Source organism: Ursus maritimus, unplaced genomic scaffold (genome assembly GCF_017311325.1).
Source record: "Ursus maritimus isolate PB19 unplaced genomic scaffold, ASM1731132v1 scaffold_8, whole genome shotgun sequence".
In the NCBI taxonomy this organism is placed as follows: Eukaryota; Metazoa; Chordata; class Mammalia; order Carnivora; family Ursidae; genus Ursus; species Ursus maritimus.
In genome coordinates this window covers 23988080-24011263 of record NW_024426996.1, presented here as the reverse complement: position 1 = coordinate 24011263, position 23184 = coordinate 23988080, and the positions used below count along the sequence as shown (strand labels likewise).

General features: G+C 44.7%; 2 protein-coding genes across 3 annotated transcripts in view; one reads left to right on the top strand and one right to left on the bottom strand.

Moving 5' to 3' along the window:
• Positions 1-4915, bottom strand: part of RCHY1 (ring finger and CHY zinc finger domain containing 1) — a 47818-nt gene extending 42903 nt beyond the window's left edge. Inside the window, exon 1 of one of the 2 annotated variants that reach the window (XM_008693220.2) lies at positions 4564-4915. Coding sequence is in view for 1 of the 2 variants with exons in the window: in XM_008693218.2 (XP_008691440.1) it covers positions 1235-1240 (6 nt within the window). In the remaining variant the exon portion in view is untranslated. Of the gene's footprint in view, positions 1-1234; positions 1256-4563 lie in introns of those variants that run through there. The other variant, XM_008693218.2, reaches the window with a different exon arrangement.
• A 9198-nt stretch (positions 4916-14113) lies between these two features.
• On the top strand, positions 14114-22543 carry ODAPH (odontogenesis associated phosphoprotein). The gene is made up of 2 exons (XM_040625429.1): positions 14114-14432; positions 20786-22543. The coding sequence occupies exons 1-2, from the start codon at positions 14366-14368 to the stop codon at positions 21121-21123; spliced, it is 405 nt and encodes a 134-aa protein (XP_040481363.1). The 5' UTR covers positions 14114-14365; the 3' UTR covers positions 21124-22543.
• The last annotated feature ends 641 nt before the right edge of the window (positions 22544-23184 follow it).

Here is a 23184-nt window from a genome sequence, read left to right as displayed (position 1 = left end):
TGGGAAATTTTAGAGTGAAATGAAAATGCATTCTATAATTTAAATCCAAAAACAGTTTCAGCAAGTTATTTTTAAATGTACCTTATGGCAAAAAAAAAAAAAAAAAAAAAAAAAAAAAAAAAAAAAAAAGCTCCACGTGTGCCCAAAGAGGGCTATGGAAGGATTGCCAGAGCAAAAAATGGAAAGCAACTCAATTCTGTCAAGTGATGATAAACTATGGTGTACCCAGATAATCAATAATAAGCAACAATTGAAAAAAAAAGAGAGATCAATCTATATGTATTGGCATGGAAAGAAAAGGCATTTTAAGTGAAAAGAAGTAATTTAGGGGGGGCGCCTGGGTGGCACAGCGGTTGAGCGTCTGCCTTCAGCTCAGGGCGTGATTCCGGCGTTACGGGATCGAGCCCCACATCAGGCTCTTCCGCTATGAGCCTGCTTCTTCCTCTCCCACTCCCCCTGCTTGTGTTCCCTCTCTCGCTGGCTGTCTCTCTCTCTCTGTCGAATAAATAAATAAAATCTTTAAAAGAAAAAAAAAAGAAGTAATTTAGGGGCACCTGAGTGGCTCAGTCAGTTGAGCGTCCAACTCTTGGTTTCAGCTCAGGTCATGGTCTCAGGGTCCCGGGATGGAGCCCCACATCCGGCTCTGCGCTCAGCGTGAAGCCTGCTGTCCCTCTCCCTCCTCCTCTGCTCCTCTTTGTGCTCTCTCTCTCTCTCAAATAAATAAATAAATAATCTTTAAAAAAAAGAATTGAGATGGCAACTCAAAATACCCCATTTATATAAAATTTTTAAAAACCCTTCTACAAAACAGTTTCTAGGTGTATGTGCAAACATACAGAAAAAGGAATGAAAGGATATATGTCAAACTGGTAAAAGTGGTTATTACTTCCTGTGAAACACAGAAAAGGAGAAGAGGAAGGAAAAAAGGGAGGGACAAAATTATAACAATGGCATTCTACAAATGTAAATCAAAACCATTTCATCCAGGAACACCTAGGGGTTGCTTGTTATCAGCCCTCATCATCTCCTTGAGACATTGCCTAAAATTGGATCCAAGTCTAGAATTACTACCACTTCCTGTGCCGCCTGGATATCTCAAAGAACTCTCAAACCCCTACCAGCTTAGCTGTTGAGGTGTACAGAAACCACTGTCTGGGTAGGTGTGGTTACAAGACTGTAGTTAGCTTGCCTGTGATTGGTCACCTAGCAGAACCTAGGGGGAAAAAAACAATACCTTCATCCTCTGTTAAGAAACTTTCAGTCAAGGGGCGCCTGGGTGGCTCAGTCGGTTAAGCATCCGCCTTCCGCTCAGGTCATGATCTCAGGGTCCTGGGATTAAGCCCACATTGGGCTCTCTGTTCAGTGAGGAGTCTGCTTCTCCTTCTGAGCTCTCCCTCTCCCGCTTTCTCTCTCAAATAAATAAATAAAATCTTTTAAAAAAAAAGAAGCTTCCAGTCAAGCTTTCCAACTGACTCAATACTTCAGAACTAAAACACATGACTTCAAAGTCTTATACCTGAGAAGTTTCACACTCTTACAGAATATTTCACAATTTTCATAAATCCTCATATTTTTGCTTTTTCTTTGTCTTGTTTCAGATATCCGGTTCTAGAGGAAATATCTGAGGCAGAAAATTATTATTTTTCAGTAATAACGATAGTTAACGTCTACAAGGTGCCAATTTCTATTCAAAGTCCTTAAAGCCTATTAACTTATTTAACCTCCCAACCCTATGAAGTAAGAACTATTATTATTCTCATTTTATGCAAGGGTGAGGGAATTAAACAGAAAAGTTCAGTAACTCGCCCAAGCTCTCACCGCTGGTATAATGATACATACTCTCATCATTATACAAAGAGATACATTGTCCACCCTGATCTGTAACACCAAGCCCAGAGACTGGGATTCACTAAATGTTGCATTACTATTGAACATTCCCAAGACCCACAGGCTGGGTTTCAGTCATGCCGTTTAGGTGCTCCGATGGGGGCATTTAGAGGCTGAAGGATACAATGTGACCTCATCCCGTGTCTGAAGCTGGGGAAAGCCCAGAGTTACTCATCACCACAATCTGGATCTGTCTGATGCTAGCACCAAGCATAAACCAGGCCGCTGAGCACTCAGGGTGAAGTCACCTTACCACATACGGGGGCAAGACATTCAAGCATCCATGGGTTTCACCTGCTCAGGAGTCTGTCTAGTGGCCTGGCTGCCCTCAGCGCTCAGGAAGAATGCATGGAATGATGCATACACTGATTCTCATCTCTGTCAGTGCCTTAGGCAGCCACTGGAATGGAGACAATTTTCTGCTCTGTCCACATCTATAGATTGTAAATAAATACAAGAGAATAGAAATGAATGGTTCTTCTTTCCTAGCAACACTAGGCTTAAAATAGAATCTTCATTCCGTATGTGCTTTGCTACTATGAGATAGTGTGGTTATATTTCAGGGTTTCAGCAAACCACATGCAGTCCACTATGGCCTCAGGTAGAGCTGGACCCAGGGGTTCAAACTCATGTCATCGTAATCTGATATCTCTCCGCTCTGCTTTATCAGGCAGCCCCCCCTCAGGTAGGTATATCTCTTCCCAACTTCCAAGTTCAAAGGAAGATGTGTGCCTCTTTTCTGGTCACTCATACAAAAGTCCCAGGATTCATTTTTACTGGGCCTGGTTGACTTGACATCTGTCAAATGCCCATCCTGAAACAATTTCTGTGGCCATAGGAATGCTATGTTATGACTGGCAGGCATAGGTTACAGATGATCCCGGAGCCAGGTGAATAATAATGCCGGTTCCTCAGAGGGAACTCAGGGTTAGATAAGTAGAAGAATTGGGATGATTCTGAGATGGGCAAGTAAGACATGGCACTAGAGCTCAGAGCAGAGCATGGGCTCTGCGAACTGTGGTGATGGGAACATCACTCTAGAGTAAAGATTTTGGTATTAGTAAATCTCCTCGTGTGCATTTGTCCACGAGGATAAAAGGGAATGGTGGAGGAGTGTTTTAGTCATTATGATTGTGGTCAATAAAGCTGCCCTTAAATACACAATTTGATTAAATGAGAAGCATACAGAATCATTTGTCATTATATTTGGCCCCAAAATTAGATTCTCTTCCTGATCTCATGACAGAATCGTTCTCTAACTCGCTGTACACCAGGCATTCACATTCATTCGTTCATATGCTCATGCCTTCACGCAGTCCAGAAGAACCTACTAAGTGTCTGCCACGTGGACAGCCTGGGGGTCATCCTCAAATAAGTTACACGCTTGGAAGGGGGATCGTCTAAGCAGCGTTCCACCCATTCTCCCCCTATGGACTGTGGTTCTTCCCACTAGTCCTGTGACATAGGTCCACACTGCTTTCAACATTTCTGAGAGAATACAACAAAAATTCAAACAGGGTGATTGTTTTAACTTTTTACAGTGGACAGTTCCAAACCAAAGTAGAGAGTAGAATGAACTCAAATGCACTCGTCATCCAGCTTCAACTATTATTAAACATGGGGATCTTGTTCTGTCTATATCCCCGCTCACTTCCATCCTCCTGATTATTTTGAAGCAAATCTCAGACAGCATATAATCTGTAAATATATCAGCATCTATCTCTCTAAAAGGTAAGCATTTTATTTTTTTTTTCTTTTGGACAAAGCCATGTATCATTATTACACCAACAATAATCCCTTAATATCATCAAAAATGCAGTTCGCATTTCCCTAATTGTCTTTTTTTCAATTTGTTTATTTGAAACAGGACCCAAATAAAGTACAAGCATTATAATTGGTTGGTATGCCTCTTATATCTTTGAACCTGTAGATTCTCCTCTACTTTTTTATTTAGTTGTTTTGCCTTGAAAAAACAGTTGTTTTTAAAGAGGGGCAAACCAGAAAACAGACTCTTAACTAGAGAGAGCAAACTGATGGTTACCAGAGGGGGGGTGGGTGAAATAGGTGATGGGGATTAAAGAGGGCACTTGTGATCAGCATCGGGTGTTGTACGGAAGTGCTGAATCGCAAAATTCTACACGTGAAACTAATATTACATTGTATGTTAACTAACTGGAATTTAAATAAAAACTTGACAAAGAAAAAAAAGAAAAACAATTGTTTTAACAAACAAGTCTTTTGTCTTACACTACCTGGTGAATTTTAAGGATACTGTCACAGAACTTTCCCATCAGTAAGTTGACAGCCAGGGTCTCAGGGCACACCTAGCCCAGTGATTAAGAGCAAGAGTTCTGGAGCGGAACTGCCTGGGTTTCTATCTGGCTCTACCACTTATTAGCCACAGGACCACCTCTCTGTGCCTTGGTTTTTCTCATCTTTAAAATGGGGGTGAGGGGCGCCTGTGTGGCTCAGTCAGTTAAGTGTCTGACTCTTGATTTCAGCTCAGGTCATGATCTCAGGGTCGTGAGATCAAGCCCAGCATCTGGCTCCATGCTGGGCACGGAGTCTGCTTAGGGTTCTCTCTCTCCTTCTCCCTCTGCCCCTTCCCATCCTCCCACCCGCTCATGCCCGCTCTCTAAAAATTACAATAAAATAAAATGGGGATGACAATAGTACCTATCTCATTGGATTGTTCTGAAGATTCAATGGCTTCATGTACGTGCAATGATGAGAACAGCTTTGCTTAAGCACACGGCAAATGATAGATGAGGAAACTGAGGGTCAGTGGTCCAGCTGTGGCTGCTAACTGGTGGAAGGGCACGGACCAGGACACGGATTTGTCCCACTGCTTTAACACCGTTTCAAACCGTGGGCGAATAAGGGCTGTCCGCCCTTGACCAGGATGCCACTGCCATTCTGTTGTTAAATCACCGGGACGACTTCAGGAACCTTCTCCAGGCCTCCGTTTCCTACTCTGCAAAATGGAGTCGCCGGAGACGTGCCTGCAACTCCTTCCAGGAGAGCTCCCAGCAGGAGACACCGAGGCAGGCGGGCGGGGGAGCCACGCAGGCGCCCACGGGGCAGCACCGTCCAACGAGTGCCAGCCGCGGAAGCCTTCCAGTGCCCGCGCCCGACAGAGCACCTGCGCCGCCGCCCAGAGGGGCCTCGCAGCGGGGCCCCCGGCCGACTCGCCCGCGCCGCTGCGCCGGCCCCGCACCGCTCACGGCAGCCCCCTGACCCCGCACGGCCCGGCGTCGGCCTGCGCAGTTTCCGCGGCGGAGACCCGCCTCACCGGGCACGGGCGGAGCTTGCCGGCGCTTCTTCCGCTCCGTGCAACACGGCGCCTTCAGCCCGACGGGACGGCGGAGACGAGGGAGCCGGGGCCCCTGAGCCGCTGCTCAGGCTGCCATCCTGCCGGGTCCTTGAGGGCGCCGCCCTCGCGTTTGCACGCACGCCGGCTGCCCTGCCGGGGGAGGGGCTGAATAGAGCGCAGGGGAGAGGCCGAAGTCACACGCGTCTAACGAAGACCTGTGGTGTCGGTGCAGAATGAAAGGCGGTAGCCGCAGAGGGACTAGAACAGTCCAGCCTTCTGAACGTCGTTGGTCCAAACTGCGGCTGGTGGGGGCTTTTCCCCTCTCGGGCTTCCATTTCAACTAATATACTGTCTCCATTTGAACTCCAAAACCAAAAAGCATTTACATTGTATCCAAATCCAGTATCTTCAGAGTTTGAGCTCCTTGAAATTCTAAACACATTTTTAAAAACCACCAAGAAGGAGGGCACAGGACACCGCAGGGGGGAAGCGAGCAGGGGGGTCACCGCTATGAGACTCTCCCCAGAATGAAAAGGTTCGACTGCAGTTACTAGACAGGCTGCTCCAAGCCAGAGACGGGCTGCCGTCCTCACGGGCGTCTTTCTGAGGGATTTGCGTTAGAAGCAGTGCCACGCTCACAAACCAGCCGAATTCCTCAAGTCACCCCACACGTCTCCGGCCAAGCAGCGCTGGGCTATGCCTTTCATTATCCGCCAACACCAAAGGTCTTCTTCAGAAGCGTTTGATCGAAGTCTCTTCAGCTGTATTTGTCCCCTCCACCTGCAAGGCAGCAGGTATGCATGTCAACGTGAGAGACACAGAGAGAATAAGGGTGTGTATTGATCGGGGTTCTCTGAAGAAACAGAACAGGATGTGTGTATAGCGAGGGGAAGATTCCTTTTCCGTACTTTCGGAGGCAAGACCAGACTCTGCAGGGTGGAGGGCAGGCTGGACCCCTCGGGAAGAGCCGACTTGCAGCTCAAGTCCCCAGGCCATCCGCAGCGGACTGTCTCTTGCTCCCGCTAAGGGGAAGTCCATCGTTTGTTCTATTCAGGCTTCCGGCTGATTGGAGGAGGCCCACGCCCAGTGTGCCGGGCAACCTGCTTTACTCAACCTCCACCAACAACGTAATGTTAATGTCACCCAAAAACATCCTCACAGAACCGTTATGGGACTAAACATCTGGGCACCAGCCAAGGTGACAGGTAGAAGTAAGCCTCACAGGTGCAAGTGGGAAGACAGAGGAGATTAAACCCTCCCCACCCCAAGCTCAGATCCGAAAAGCAGGGCATGGCAGAGAGCGGAGACCCTGGGCAAAGCCACCTTCCTGCCCTAGCGCCCTTCCCTGACCCAGACTTGACTTGCTGTACACCAGCAAACACCGTTGTCCCACTCCCTCCCCAGGCATCTGTCCATCATTTGTTCCGGAAGAGTTTACTGAGTGCTCACACGTGCCGGGCACTGTGGCTCTGACGGTAATCAAGGCTCACGTCTTCTGCGTCCTTAAAAATAGTTAAAATGGTAATTTTCATGTTGTCCCTTTTATCATGACTTTAAAAAGACAAGATTGAGTCCTTGCCATCAAGGGTCTCAAAGCCCAGAGAGAGAGGACAGACACAAAGCACAATTTGAGCGTAGGTGTCCCCTGTGGTGAGACAGGGCATCCAGAGAACCCAGAGCCCACGTCCCTACAGCAACTGCCCCTCTCCCATCTGCTCATCCAGCCTTTCTCTCCCCTTCGGGCAGAGCTGCTTTGGACATAATGATCTCCCGGCACACCACCAATCTGCAAGGCAGACCCTTCTTATTGCCTAAATATGAAAATCTCACCTCCAGTCCTGCAGCTTCGAGGTAGCACTTCACAGACTAATAACTTGGTACCAATGTATTTTTATTGTCCCAATTTTTTCTTTGTGGACGAACCAATATTATAATAACTTTTTAAAATTCAGTTGCAATCTCACCACCTGATCATACCCGATCTCAGCAGTCAAACCCTCAGACCAAAAGTGTGACGTTATCTAGGACTCTGTCACTCATAACCTCCTTGCAATTCACCAGGAAATGCTGTCAAGTCTACCTTCAAAATATGTCCAGAATCTCCCCGCCACCCCAACCTGTGTCAGCATCACCTCCTCCCTACACTACTGCTATTTTAAGTTCTCCCCTGCTCCCCCAACAGTTTATTCTCCACAGAGTGGCCGGAGTTGTCCTTTCTTTTTTTTCTTCTCTCTCTTTTTTTTTTTTTTTTTAAGATTTTATTTATCATTTGACAGAGAGAGAGAGACAGACAGTGAGAGAGGAAACACAAGCAGGGGGAGAGGAAGAAGCAGGCTCCCAGCGGAGGAGCCCGATGCAGGGCTCGATCCCAGAACTCTGAGATCACGCCCTGAGCCGAAGGCAGACACTTAACGACTGAGCCACCCTGGAGCCCCGAGTTGTCCTTTCAAAATGTATGTAAGATCATGTCATACCTCTCAGCACAATCTTCCAGTGGCTTCCCATTTCCCTCAGGGTAATGATCTGGCCTCCATTACTCCTTGACCTCATCTCTTTCCTAGTCTGCCCCAGTGACAATGGCCTCCTTGCTGTTGTAAGTTACACACCACGCCTACTTCTGTCTCAGGGCCTTTGCACTGGCTGTACCCTCTGCCTGATACATTCTTCTCCAGATACTATGGATAACTTCCCTACCTCCCTCAAGCCCTTGGTCAAACATCAACTTCTACTTAAAAATGTAACACCCTCCAACATTTCTTACCCTGATTATCTTTTTATTTTTCTGTACCGCATATTACAGAATCTTCTAACATTCTAACATATTCTAACATGTTATATAATTGACTCTTTTGTTTGTTGTTTATGCTCTGTCTCCATTCTAGTAGAACGTTAACTCAAGTAGGGCAGGTATTTTTGTCTGTTCTGCTCACAGATATACCCCAAGCCCCTGGAATGGTGTCTAGCACATACCGGGCACCCAATAAATAGCTGTCTAGTGAATGATGAGAGCAAAGTGCACTTCCCAAAGCAACACACCCCAGTCCCAAATGTCCTGCTTCCCCAGGCTCCTAACCAGGGAGGGGGAACACAGGGGGAACTTTCCTCTAAAAATGTCACAAAGCCTTCTTAGACAAGTGCTCCTTCTGTGACAACACATATCACTAGAGTATATTGGAAACATTTTATCAGGGCAACCTGGACACAGACACTGGATAGAATGAAACAAGTAATTCCATCTTGGTTGACATTTGGTTAGGACAAGTTCACATGTCAAGATGTGGCTGAACCATATGACCCTTCAGGCACCAACAACTATTTCCTGACCAAAAAAAAAAAAAAACCAGCATCGTAAATACTACTATCTTTGTCATAGTCTCAGACATTTAGTACTAGAAAGTTGTTTTTTCATAGGAACATGGATTAGCCTCTGTCTGTGAACATTCTGTCTAAGTGACACAGACTGGAGACTGTGCGGTGGGAGGTCATGCGGCACACAAGTGTAGTGTGCCCACTCCAGTGGCCCAGGCTCCATGACCCCCGCCTCTCTTCTTCTAGTAACTGTGCCCGCCTTCCCTTCCCCAGCCACCTGACACCCCCAGGCTGGGCCTGGAGTTCTTCCCTGGGTTGTTTCTAAGTAGTGCTATCAGAGAAGAGCCTCTGTCCTCACAGACTGTTAAATCAGAAAAACGGAAAACAGAAGAATCCTTAAAAGAATATAAATCCACTAATGAGATAGTAAGTAAATAAAGGAATGAACTTTTGAAGCAATGTAAATATATTGAATTAGAAGAAAGAACGGGAATTTTGAAGTTGGGAAAGGCCTAGCTCTGAATCTCAACCTTACCACCTAATATTTTCGAGTCTGTGAGAAAGAAGTATAACTCCTCTTGAGTCCTACATCACCTCCTCACAAAATTACTGTAAAAAAAAAGAAAAGAAAGAAAGAAAGAAAGAAAGAAAGAAAGAAAGAAAGAAAGAAAGAAAGAAAGAAAGAAAAAAACACCTAACACAAACCAGCTACACGGACCCTTCCCCTTAACTCAGTGTGTTATGGAGCCTTGAAATCAGACTCCCGTTCCCAAAACACAGTGAGCCAATCTCTGAGTCAGCAGGTTTGAGCCATGGAAAGCTTTATTACTGGAAGGGCAGCCCAACGGGAAGGCGGGGAATCCGTCCCAAGTCTGCCATGCCCTTTTGGGCCTAGGAACAGTTTATTTATGATTAGCAAAGTATGCGGTGGTTAGGGCAGGAACCGAATGGGCCTCAAAACTTCTTGAGGAGGTGGTTGAAACTTCTCCAGGTTACACGCCGTCCTCAGCATCCTGCCGCCATCCAGGGGTCCTAGTTCCTTACCTCTTAACCTCATGTCTGATGTCGGTTCTGTAAGACAGATGTTATCAACCCACATCCCACTCCTGGTCCCTGTAATTTACTTCAGAAAAAGAATAAAAGGACAGGGCTAATAATTCTTTCAAGGTGGCCAAGGAACGTGCCTACTGAGGCACACGAACTTACTATGGAGGGAGAAACTAGTACAGGCTCACAGGAAAAAACATCCCGAGGGCAAGGATCAACAACAGTGACCCAAAACCCTGATAGCTTTCCTGACACTGAGACTATGGACATTAGAACCTCATTGATGAGCCTTCAACTAAACGAGAAAGTGATGATTTGTGGATTTTTAAAGTATAGGACTGCAAAGATTTTTACCAAAACTACTGCATTTGAAATAAGCTTTCAGAAATATTTCTTTTTTTAAGGTAAATAAAGACTTTCTGCAAATTAATCTAAGCTCTCAACAGCTTCACTGATTGAACAGTTGGTTCCCCTCCATATACAGCACACAAATAAATCAGACATGGCATGACTTAGTAACTCGATACATCACCAATAAAGATGTTAGAATTTTCTGTCAAATAAGAATTCGATGAAGTTTTTAAAAATTCTGGTCCTTTCATCTATCAGCTATTGGGCACTACCCGAGATCTTGTTAAGGTCCCTAATTTGGTCTCTTGACCTTGTGGTTTTGGTCTTTAAGCAACAGGCCTGGAGGCTTGACCCAGCCTCCTGGTCTCCATGGAAGCAATTCTATTTTAGCCCTGGCTCCAGAGAAGCTTGAAAAATAAGACTGGTGAGGAGAGGCAGGGCCTATCCCTCTCAACCCTGCTTCAGCTGCCTGTGCTTTAGGGGGAAGGTAGTTTTCCTTGTGTCGAGCGGAGGCTGTGACCTGGCTCCTGGTGAATATACTCACTCCTAGTTCTCAAACTCACTTTGACCGAAGGGAGAAAATTGGCTTTGCAGATTGGCAAGAGTACCACTGATTTTGCCACTGATTTGAACACCCAGGGTGGGCAAAAAGTCTTTCTCCTAATAAATCTGTTTCCACTGTGGGGTTCGCTTAAACTGAAACTTGTTCCTCCTTGTAGCAAGTTTCTAAAGGCTCAGAGAAATGGTCAACATGCTTCAGATGAGATTATTGTATGTATAGATATATATGTATATATCTATACATTATTTTTTTTAACAGTAGCACTTTTGGCGTTTGGGACCAGAGACGACTTTGTCATGGGCGACTGTGACAACAACAAAAAAGTCTCTAAACCTTGCCAAATGTCCTCTGGGAGAGGGGGGAGCAAAATCCCCTCCAGTGGAGAACCACTGACCTATACAGATATTTTCATTCATTCCTTAGAAGAGCAAGGCAAGATCGAGAATTAGAAGCAGAGAGCTATGGTTGTAGGTGGGATCTAAATTAGAGACTGATGGGAGAGAGAGTAAAGCCATTGAGTAAAACAAATCAGTAATACAATTTTGGATATTCACCTAAGGAATTGGATTTGGGTTTTTAAAGCAACAGAGTATCATTAAAGGATTTTTATTTATTTATTTTTATTTTTTATTATGTTATGTTAGTCACCATACATTAAAGGATTTTTAGAAAGAGAGTGATATCATCAGATTTTCACGTAAAGAACATTTTCTTGCTCTTAGAATGAGAGAGGATTGAAATGACAATAGCTATTACAAAACTCTGACATGGTAGCCATGTGAAATCAAGACCTGGAGGTGGAAAGGAAGTGACAGCCCCGCCTGCAGATGGGGGCTCTAAGGCACGTTATGGCCACCTCTTCTGTATGCTCTGAGTTGAGCTTCGGTTTCCATATCAACATCACCACGTGTGGCTTCCCTTGCAGGTTACCTTTTCAGAATATCTTCACTTTATATATCCTGAGTTTGTTTGGTTTTTAGTCTTATTGCCACAGGTTCTAGCACATACCACACCCTTCTTTGCCTGTATCCTCTTCATGGGTTTCCACGTTCAAAGGAACATCAGGGAATCTGATCCAGCAGACCCGGCAGGGGAGCTTACCCCCATTGGCATGAGTATCTTTTCAGTCTCCCAGAAAAATAATAAAACTAATTTGGGATCTGGTGGTTAGATGCCATGCATTCAGAATTATTATTTTCTCAAAGAGAAGGGGGCAGAGTCAACAGCCTAGGTCCACCTGTCCACAGCGTGTTCCTGGTGGGCAGGAAACTCGTCGAAAGGGAAGAGTAATCTATAGTGTAGGACACTTCCTGAGACACCAGTTGATTATGTGACGGACAAATCTACCTGTCGGCATCTTCTCTCACACCACGTCTCTCTCATTTCTTTTTATATTATCAACAGAACAAAAATTTGAAAAAAAAAATTGTTCCTTTTGAAGCTTCATTACTTAATAAACTTCAGGACAATATTTGCAAACGGAAAAATATTACACCATTTTGCTTTTGTTATATATTTTCATGGACATTTAAATTGAAAGTTCATCAGATATCCAATACAGAAAAGAAAGAGGACCAGAAGAAATAACACAAATCTCCATCAACTAAAAGTTTGATTAGGGGCACCTGGGTGGCTCAGTCAGTTAAGCATCTGCCTTTGGCTCAGGTCATGATCCCCGGGTCCTGGCATAGAGCCCCATGTGAGGCTCCCTGCTCAGTGGGGACCCTGCTTCTACCTCTCCCTCTGCCCCCCAACCCCTGCTCATGCTCTCTCTCACTCTGTCTCCCTCTCAAATAAATAAAATATTTTTAAAGATAAAAAACATATAAAAGTTTTGATTAAATAATTTACAATAAATCCATAAAATGGAATACTGGGCAGTAGGTAAAGCGATTACATGGATCTAATTTGACTGGCGAGGCAGTGTGTTCCCAATGCAGGGGGCAAAGTAGTATATGACGTGGGACTACGAGCAAACGGTCAAAACAGATTTCTTAAGACGTTTTTGGTGTCAAAAGGTGGTTTTATTCTAGCATGGGGACGGGACCCGTGGGCAGGAAGAGGTGCACTTTTACTGTGTGAAGCTGGTGGTTATAGGCTTCGTGCTCAAGGGGGAAGGGATGTGCAGAGAGTATTAGATCGGAAATGTCTTCTTCGAGCTTCTACTCGTAGAACTACTTTCGCAAGTTTTCTCTGAAGTTTATCATTCAGCTGGGGAGTAACTGTCGGTGAGACGTCCAGGCAGTCACGAGACCTTGTAAGAATGTAGCAGCCAGCACGTACTGATCCGTATCGGAACGACGCAGGCTATAGGTCAGCCTTCTGGGCTACAGATGAACATTTTTCTGCTTCTGTCCCTTATCAGTGTATGTAATACTCACCCACTGATGTCAAATTATGGATGTTTCTCTGCTTCGTAACCTCCAGTACTTCCTCTCCCTTCACCCTCAAAACCCTTTATTATTACTCCCTAGTTAACATTTGATGTCCCTGCCAGACCGTAAGGTCTGCGAGAGCAGAACCCCATCTTTTAGCCCCGGCAGTGAGACCAGCGTCTGGGACATGACACGGGGCCAGTCGGTGGGTAATGCATGCCTTGATCTAGAGAACTGAGCTCGAGCCCCGTGATCCCTGCCCCCTCTCCAAACTGCAGGGGAATCGTGCATCTGTCCGAGATCATCACCAGGCCTGTGGGATTTGCTACTTTCCAGTTTGTGACTCTTTGCATTCTTACTCATTCTGGTCCTCCATTTACACAGTCTCCCCCGTCACATTGTTAGCCCTTCGAAGCCAGGGACTGGGTTCTGTTTTGTTCTTTCTGCAATGCCCAGGAAAATGTTCTGCTCAAAGTGAGGCCTTTTGAGTGACTGAATGATTAGACAAATACCAGCTTCTAAGAGAACAAATTAAGAACTGGAGTCACTATAATTTATTCACAACACTAACCACTCCCTTTCATGCGCCAGGCCCTGTGGTTGGAGCTGTAGGTCAATGACCTCTTTTATTCAACACAACAATCCTCTGAGGGAAATATCCATTTTACTGATGAGGGACCTGTGGCTTCAAGGCTCAGGGACTCACTCTTGGTCACCCACATCCGAAGAAAAGGCATCAAGACTGGAGCCAGTTTTTCCAACTCCAATATCCGTGCTCTTACTCACCTGTGACCATCCCCTTCCATTCCCTCTAGACAGACAGAGTTGTTCTCTCAAGAAACGAACCAGGCACAGATGTTTCACGTCCATCATATGGGCAATATGACAAATCAGAAGGAGCCCTGGAAGGACAACTCACTCAGTTCATCTCCCAAATTTTTCATGTTTGTGTAGACAGTGACCATGACGGCTACTCGACAAGATAGCTTTCTGACACTGCTGCCCTGGGTTCCTCGACAAAAGCAGAGAAGAAAAAGCCGTCATCTCTGATCCGAGGCCTGCGAACAGTGTCTTCAAAGCACCTGGGTCAGGAAGCCTTTGGCTCATGTTCCTCCCAGCCTGTCTGGCTTTTGTTAAGTAAGTAAAGGACACAGAGGGAAGCACTGCCGAGTATTTCCTGGAGAGATTCTTCCTCTTGCAGAGGGAGACCCATAGAGCAAGTAAAGAGAAGACACTAACGGGAGAGAAGATTTGAGGGGATTAAAAGGATCAGGAGGGCGTGGTTGTCCACAATCTGACTCCAAGGATGGAGGAATGAGGTTTGGCTGTCATTACAAGAAGGTTCTGGTTGATAAATACTGTCTGGAATTTCCTGGCGGATTTCTTACCCTCACACCACAGGCCCCGATCCCTGTGGTCCACTATGCAAATGCAATTACCTGAATCAGGCTGCGGGTGACTCACCAACTCCCCTTTAAAGCCACATTGGCTTCGGGGCAGTGACTGCTCAGGGTAGAAGCCATGGCTCACAGAGTCAGCTTCTCCTACTGCCTGCTGGTCTGCTGGGTGCTGGTAACTGTGGCGGAAGGTAAGAGTTTTGTGTTTATTCTCCTGTGGGTCCCTAATTGATAAGTTGTGTGAAAAGACAAGATCTGGCTCCAAGACAATACATATGCATAAACTGGAAATCATTTTGTCAGTTTCCACCAGCTTATGTGGTTAAAGGAGAAAGAAACTAAAATTTATCATCTGAAGACCTTGATACTACTCTCAGCCTTAACTATGTGACATTAGACGTACTTAACCTTTCTTTTTTTTTTTTAAGATTTTATTTTTTATTTGACAGAGAGAGCTACAGAGAGAACACAAGCAAGGGGAGTGGGAGAGGGAGAAGCAGTCTTCCTGCTGAGCAGGGAGCCCGATGCGGGGCTTGATCCCAGGACCCTGGGATCATGACCTAAGCTGAAGGCAGATGCTTAAGGGCTGAGCACCCAGGCGCCCCCGTACTTAATCTTTCTGATATCGGTCCCCTCGTCTGTGAAGTGATGGATAAGAATAATTATTATGGAGGTTATGAGGACCAAATGAGCTATCATGCAAGAGAAGCTCTTCAAGCTTAAAACACATACTAGTTATTATTGTTGTAGAGCTAACAATTTCCACCCTGAATTACAGCAATGTCCACCTCTCACTATCCCCAGCAGCACAGTAATTTGCATATGGTAGCTGTTTAGTCTCTGTTTGTTCATTGATTTAATTAATCACAACTACTCAGCTGCATCTTGGTGCTACTGAAGTGAGCCTAGATTTCTTTCTTTAAGATTATAGTAGATTCTATCTCTTCACTGCTCCTCTTCTCTTTCCTTTCCCCTAATAAAAAATTTCCCAGGTGGCCTGAGCTTTAAACTTGGTTTGCAAACCCCTGGGGGAAGGAGAAACAAGGCTAGGGAAGAGAGGAGAACGAGGAAGGAGGGGAAAAAATGCTGGGGGACTTGGGTCTAATGTTGTTTCACAGTTCACTTTAGTTCCAGAACTAGAAACCATTCAGGGAGGCGAGACCCAGGATCAAACCAAGTGTCCTGGGGTCTCTGCAGGGGCTCAGCCAAACCCTACTCATCCCCCAACACGTTCTTTGCTCCCCTCCCCCAAGGCTCACATGGAGCAGAGAGGGACAGACACCCCACGGCTGGGGGTGAGACCACCAGAGACCACCTTGCCCAACCTCTGCCTGAACTCTGGCGAGCAGAGGGCGAGGAGATGTTGCAAATAACCCCGCCCGGCTCCCAGGACCAGACCCCAAGCACCACCTGCAGAATCTGACATCTAAAAGAGGAATCATAACAGAACTAGCCACCTGACATCTTTCCAGAAAGTGAACCACTCTTCAGGAAACTTTGTAAATATGCAGCTGCACAAGTAATAATGAGATTATAGGCTTATTCACATCTAAAAGGCACCAACTAAAATGTGAGATGTGACTTCCAGATTTGTCTCATGCTTCCGCACTGTCCCTCAGACTGGCGTGGAAATCCTTCCAGTGTGGCCTCCCTCTATCCAAGCAGCCTCGGTTCCCGTTCCCCGCTCGCTTGCACGCGCTGTGGCTCAGCCCAGTCTGGCCGTGCGCGGGGTCCGGACTCGCCCTGTCCTCTGTCCCCTCCACGGCAGCGCGGCGGCCACTCCCCTCCCGCTCTCACCCGTTCATTGCAAGTCGGCTTCCTGTGATGACGGTTACACGTCAGGATCGTTTGCCCTCTCAAAGGCTCTCTTAAAACATACAAATGAAAATGGCAATCTCTCTCTCTGACATCTGTGAATTCTTATAGCCATTGGTACGTCATCCATGGCGCGGCCGGCGTTCTGCTGTGTTTCGGATCCGCGTGTTGTAGCGTCTGCCCCCGACTCCAGCGCGGGCCCGTGCCTTTACCATCCCGCATTGGCTGTAGCACCTGGCATAGCAGCCTGCCCACTGGAGAAATGACTAGACTTAGAATATGGAATTGAGATAGGCCTTTGTGACACTTTCTGGGCTCCAAATTCTTTCTCTGTAGAATTAGAGATTTGACCAAAACAGCTGATCATTCTGAGTCTACAAAATGAATTCAGTTGCAGTTATTGTGAGTAAATTCATCACAGAACCTATATTCCTTTCTGGTTCAACTCTGAAAGCCCGTGAGAATTTTTCTACACTTCCATGTGCCATAGAAAGGGAGAGCTGCATACCTGAACACCATGTATAAGGCTTAATTCTCTTAAAAATCAGTACTGTTCCTTTCAAGCCAGCTATTGTCTGCCCCAATAACCACAGACTACAGGGAATTGTGTGCATGTGTGGTTTTTTAAGGAAAAAAACTTCTTATCCTTACTTTGAAAAAAAAAAAGTACTGGTTTTTGGTATGCTATGAATTTCGTGTCTAGACTATAATAAACCCACTTAAAATTGATATCCAACCTTCAAGCAACACTTTGGCTTGATTTTTTATTATACTCTAAGTTTAAATGTAAGTTATTATTGAAAATTTTCTGGGACTGGAATTAAACACTCCCTGAGCTTCCCGAAAATCTACAGAGAGGAACCCTCAACATCTGCTTGCCAATTCATTCAATGTCTTGACTATGTCCTGGGCACCACTCTAAGCCAGGGACAGCTGTAGGTGCTAGGGACAGAGCCGTGACCACAACAGTCTCTGCTTTCATGGAGGTCCTGTTCTAACATCTGTAGGCTTTACTCCTATCAGTGGCACACAGATTTTATATATAAAGTGTAACCAGATGGGCCCAAGAAAATGGGGCTTGTGTTGATAGAATCTTTCCATAACATTCAAGATGAATAATAACAGTAGCAGACACCTACTAAATGCCTACCATGTGTCAGACATGTTCTGAGCACTTTACATATCTTACTTCAGATAATACAACAAGCCAATGAGATAGGCAGTATTATTTTCTCCATTTTACAAATAAGGATAAGGAGACTCAGAAAAGTTAAGGAAACTGTCAATGGTCACAGTTACTAAATGGCAGAGCTCAGAGAGCCCGGTTCTAGCGTCCACACTTTTAAACACTATGCTCTTCTGCCGCTCAAAATGTTTTCAATGTGCATTGAAATATTTGACCTACTTTGGTCTGATTAAGGTCACCGAAGGGCTCTGGTCTTTGACCTTCAGTGCCTTCGGTGGCCTGTCAGTATGTTACATATTGAGAAACATTTATTTATAATGCTCCCTGAGAGGTGGAAAGATGGTAACTTTTGCAATTACAGAAACAGAGATTTCTCTCAACCAATTGAATTCTGCTGCAGGCACTGCGCTAGGGACGAGGAGCCAGCGGTCTACAGGGTGGTCACGTGGATATTTCAGTGGACGAGGAATATAACCACTGAATAGTAATGACATGACTGAGGAGTATTCCGAATGTGGACTCCCATGGTGGTATGGAAATATACTGCCAAGGGCCTTAAGCCAGCTTCAGGGTAGGAAAGGCCTCCCTGAGGAAATGAGGCATGAAATCTGCGTAGGACTAAGCCAGGCAAAAGGATAGAAAATGGTGCTTAGGCCTCTGGAACCAACTTGGTAAAAGCTCAAGACCATTGATGACTTTGGTCAAAGTAGTTTCCGTGAAGCAGAGAAAGCATAGTCAGGGTCCAGTAGATTAAATACGGGGGAGGGGTGGGAACTGAGTTGGAACTGTGTAGACTTCCCTCTGAAGTGAGAGAAATAGGAACCAAATAAGTTTATGGCAGATCACTGAAGTTTTCTTTCTGAAATATGAAGCTAGGTAGTCTACTTAGAATGGTAAAGAGACTTGCGAAGAGAATTCTTCAAATGAATGAAGAAGAATGAGAATTTTGAAGAGGCTTTGAGGAGAATGTCAAAGGTTTAGAGGACAGTGGGAATGGAGCAGAACAAGGAGAAACAAAAGAATAGATGAACAGTGTCAACTCAGCCAGAGTTGGAGACCATGAATGACATCGATCTCCTCACTCAAATGTTGGCCTTACCCTGTGACAGTTTCCCAAATCAGTCCCTGTGGTTCCTACATTTTAGAACACTTGCTCGGGCCAACCAGTGACTGAAATAGTCATAATGTGTCTAGCTTGCCAGAAGAATGCAGTTTTATGTATTCCTGCCCACATTCTTGGGTTGGTTGTATCTTGGGGACAAGCTTGTATCTTGATCTGGAGACCTTGGAAATTCCCATAAGAGAGCACTGAACACTGCAGGTGATCCAGAATTAGAGAAAAGCTGCCCATCAGGCTCTAACACCCCAGAGTCAGCAGGAGGATTTGGTGAGTAGCCTCAGGTGTAAGCAATGAGATGAGCACAAGGGGTGGGTAGCTGGTTTGTCTTTAATGGCTGGAATACAGTGTACTGAGTAGAAGAGCTCAGGCCTGGCTAAGTCTGATCTGATCATAAACATGTCGAGATGGAGCTTAAGAATAAAGCTAGCTTCTCCGCTAGGGACTGGATTCTCATCGTACAGAAAGTTTTCATGTTACAAAGGTTCAAACTGATCTGTGTAGGAGGAAAGAATGAGGGGTATGGGATTTAATCATCTTCTGTGGTTTGAAATGTCTTAATCTACTTTTAATCATAGGATTTCAATTCTCAGTAGCCTGGGTGGGTATGGAAGAAAGGGTTAGTATTTCATTCAAATTAGCTTAAGAAAGGAGTAGAGTAGAGCCGGAGGTGGAGTGATTACTACAAGGATATCTCCAAGAACCTTGAGCACAGCCAGGCTTTAGAGGGATCAGCCCTGGAAAGTCAAGAACTAAGGCTACTCTCATCACCACTTTGTTACCACAGAGTCTGTTGTCTCTCTTTTTCAGGCCTTCCCATGTTATAGCTTCTGTGGAAAGACTGGCTTCTCTACTTACTCCGCATTTAACTGGCCAAAAGCTAACACTCCAGTCCCCACCTTACACTTTCTTTTTTTTTTTTTTTTAAGGTTTTATTTATTTATTTGACAGAGAGAGAGACAGCCAGCAAGAGAGGGAACACAAGCGGGGGGAGTGGGAGAGGAAGAAGCAGGCTCCCAGCCCCCCGCCCACCTTACACTTTCTACTAACATCTTCCACTAGCTGAGTCTCTTTGTTGCAATGCTCACATGAGAATCTGATTGGTCACTGGTCAGCCAGTGAATGAGCTGTGCATCTACCAGCAGGCCAATCAGCCATAGCCAAAGATATGTAGGACCGACCTTGCCAGGGGTTGTGGGTAAAACAGAATCTCCAGAAGGAGCTATGAGCAGGCAGGCAATAAGGATATTCTATACAATGAAGAAATCAGAATTAGGTTGTTCTAAAGGTAAGGGGAATCTAGCTCTTTTTAAGCACTTCAGTACTCTCAGCTTCCTGTGGGGAGTTCGTTTTTCCATCATTCACACTCAACAGCCCATTCCAGGCCTGTATTGTGAACCTCCAAGAAAGTGAAGGAATAATTTTCTGAAGGGAAGCTTACTATTTCATAGCCAACTCAATTGGATGACACCAAAAGTCTTCTGCCTCTAGAAGTCCTTAACACTTGAGCTTGACCCAAATTTCTTCTCAGAAACTAATTTCATCCTGGTTCTCAGTGCTTGTCCCCCTTCCTCTTTAGGGCATGATTTCACTGCTAGGGCAAGGGAAGCGGACCTCTTGGATTAACAGCCTTCAAGAGGGGTGGTTATTTTTATTTTCTTAATGTTAACTCTTTTCTCCACTGAATTTTCTTTACTCAGTTATAATTTATAAATCTTAAAGGTACAGACTGATCACATTTTACATAGACACATATATGTATGTTATACATGTAAACATGAGTGTAAATAAAAATATGCGTGTGCACATGTGGGTGTGTGTGTGTACCTCCATATCCATGTGACAACCCCCTGGATCAAGAGCTAAAGAATTCTACTTTTTCCACAAAATAACACCTGCCCTAACTGTGAATTAGGTACTTTTTTGAAATTTTTTAACCATAGATTAGTTTTTCCTTGACCTTTATATAAGTGGCATCTTACAGTATGTACTCTTTTGTGTCTAACTCCTTTTGCTCAACGTAACACCTGTGGGATGTCTCCATGCTGTTGTAGCAGTATCTCTTCCTTCTCATTGCTTCCTTTTCATCAGCATACACAGTTTGGTTAGCCATTCTCCTACTGATGGACACTTGTCCTGTTTCCAAGTTAAAGCTAATATGAATAAGGCTGCTATGAACATTCCTGAAGTAGTCTTGTGTAGATATATGCACTCATTTCTCTTGGATACATTCCTCAGTGTGGGGCTACTGGGTCATGAGATGTGTTCATGTTTCATTCTGTTGGACCTTGGTGGTTTTTTTCAAACACACTTGGAGACTTCCCTAGTTCTCTCTCCCACTCTTTCTGCCCTGCTACCACCTAAAGTATCGCCCTTCTGCTTCTGTGATCAGGCCTGTTTCCTGACTTGCATGTTTCTCTCCACAGGACAGAAAGAGGGAGCCACCCCTCCTGGAGACTTACAAGAAAATGGAGGTCCTACAGACTGCCAGATCGTTACACTCACCCCTCCACCCCCCCGGAGGAACCCAGTGACGAGGATCCAGCTCGTCACAAGGACACCTAAATGTCCTTTTCATTCTTTTCCATGGCAAGGACCTAGAGTCCACATTAGGTTTCCACACAGACCTTTCTTTCCTCACAAGTGCAACCACCGGTTTCCATTTCGTCCATTTTTTTGGCCACCCGGTCCCCTTATTCCTTATTATCAATATTTTCCCAGGGGAAGACTCTGGAGAGGAAGCTCATCTGAGGAAAGCGGATAGAAAAGAGAAGCCCCAAATATGCTGGAAAAAAAAGAAGCCAATGCCTCAGAGAAGACTATAAACAGATTTCTGCTTTCTTCCTCCAAACTAAAACAATTGGACTTGAAGTATCTTAAACACTACAGACTAGATATTGTTCTTCTTGTCAGCAGAGAAGATATAGGTTATTCAGGTTTGCAAAATGGGAGCAATAACTGCATTACTCTTATCCCCAACTTTTTAAGATCACAGGATATTGATGCAAATAAAATTCTAAAATAGGTGGTTCCAAGAATTCCTACACATACTGAGATGCCAGAAGAATCAGCTCTGTCTTCTAAATTAAAGTGAAAAGCATTTAAATAAATTGATACAACCCAATGAAGACATTAATGACACCCTTTTTACTCACTGGGAAACTTACAGAGCAGGGCACCTTTACAAAAAGAACTTTAAAGGAAATTGTAGAAAACTGAACGTTTTATTTTATTCTCTGTTTGGCAATGGTGTAGATAGTGGTTATTCATATATTTTTTTACTGAGGTGTAATTGACATAATGTTATGTTAGTTTCAGATGTGCAATGTGATGATTCCATATTTGTATATATTGTAAAATAATCACAATAAGTCCAGTTAGTAACTATTACCATACATAGTTACAATTTTTTTTCTTGTGAGAACTTTCAAGATCCACTCAGTTTTCTAACAACACCAACAAAAGAATTATAAGGATTAAAGCAAAACAAAGTTATCGGGAGTCTGCCTAAGATACTACCTTGAAGATATCATAAACTAAACTACCTAACTTAAAAAACTATTTTTTAATTGTAACATCTAAAGTTACTTTAATGTTGACTTTTTAAGCAACCCCTCCTCTCTCACTGTTTCTCACATTATCACTGTATGGATACTAGCTTCGATTATATAGTTCCCCTAAAACTTTCGACATGGGTCTAGACCCAACAGTCAAATTGAAAGTTTACATGCATGTTCTGGTAACTCTAGAGCTCCACCGACCTCAGTCCACTCAACTATAGGAACCTGAGAGTGCAACCGAAGTAACAAATCCCACTGACGGCACTCATTGGGCATCGCTGTAGCCATCCCATAAAATACCGCCTCCTGTTTGTGCCACTCACCTTGCCTGTAACATAGAAACTTGGCTTTTGCATATGAGGTCAGTGGTTTACACCTGTTCCTCCCAAGAACTACGTGCAAAAGTTGCTGCTGCCACCGCCGCTGCTTCGACAAAGGGAAAAAGGAAACATAAAGACATGAGGATGCTGGGAGTGCTGCCTGGGAAATGGATAGACTGAGAAAACCACATGCTGTTCCACTATATGAAAAGATTAAAAGGAAAAAATAAATCATTTCCTCACTCATTTCATAGCAAATTTTCTTATAAGGACGGATATTTGCATCAAAATTACAGACTTAAATAAAACCTGTATTTGAAATCCTCACTAAGAAACTCTGTATTTTGTAATATATTTGCTCTCCCATTAGCTTTCTTTCTGATTAGTGGGGCATAATCAGAAAAGGGCCAATCTAGGGGCACCTGGGTAGCTCAGCCGGTTAAGCATTCACCTCTTGATTTCTGCTCAGGTCATGATCTCAGAGTTGTGGGGTCAAGACCCAGGTCAGGCTCCATGCTCAGCATGGAGTCTGCTTAAGATTCTTTCCCTCTCCCTCTGCCTCTCCCCCCACTCATGTGCACATGCACTCACTTTCTCTCTCTCTCTCAAATAAATAAAATCTTTAAAAGAAAAAAAGAGAGGAAGGAAGGAAGGAGGAGGGGGGAGGGAGGGAGGAAGAAAGGGGGCCAACCTTGGGCAAACTTGAAGACAAGGAAAGGTTTGTGTTTGAATCTCACCTCCCTTTCTGGACCCCCCTCTATTCTAGCACGCTCCCCCCACTGCTTGCCCTTCACCTAGGTATTCCATGTGCTCACAGGACCACCAGCTAGCTGCTCAAACTAACTTGCTTGGACTGGGCTTTCTCTCCCCAAACATTAGAACTTTCACAATCCAAAACTCAACTGCTCTGGAATCTAGTCCATGAAGGCCACACTGGTTGATAAG

Coding starts and splice junctions, on each gene's coding strand:
- ODAPH (XM_040625429.1), top strand. CDS start 14,366: ATGGCTCACAGAGTCAGCTTCTCCTACTGCCTGCTGGTCTGCTGGGTG. Junction 14,433..20,785: donor GCTGGTAACTGTGGCGGAAG/GTAAGAGTTTTG, acceptor TTCTCTCCACAG/GACAGAAAGAGGGAGCCACC.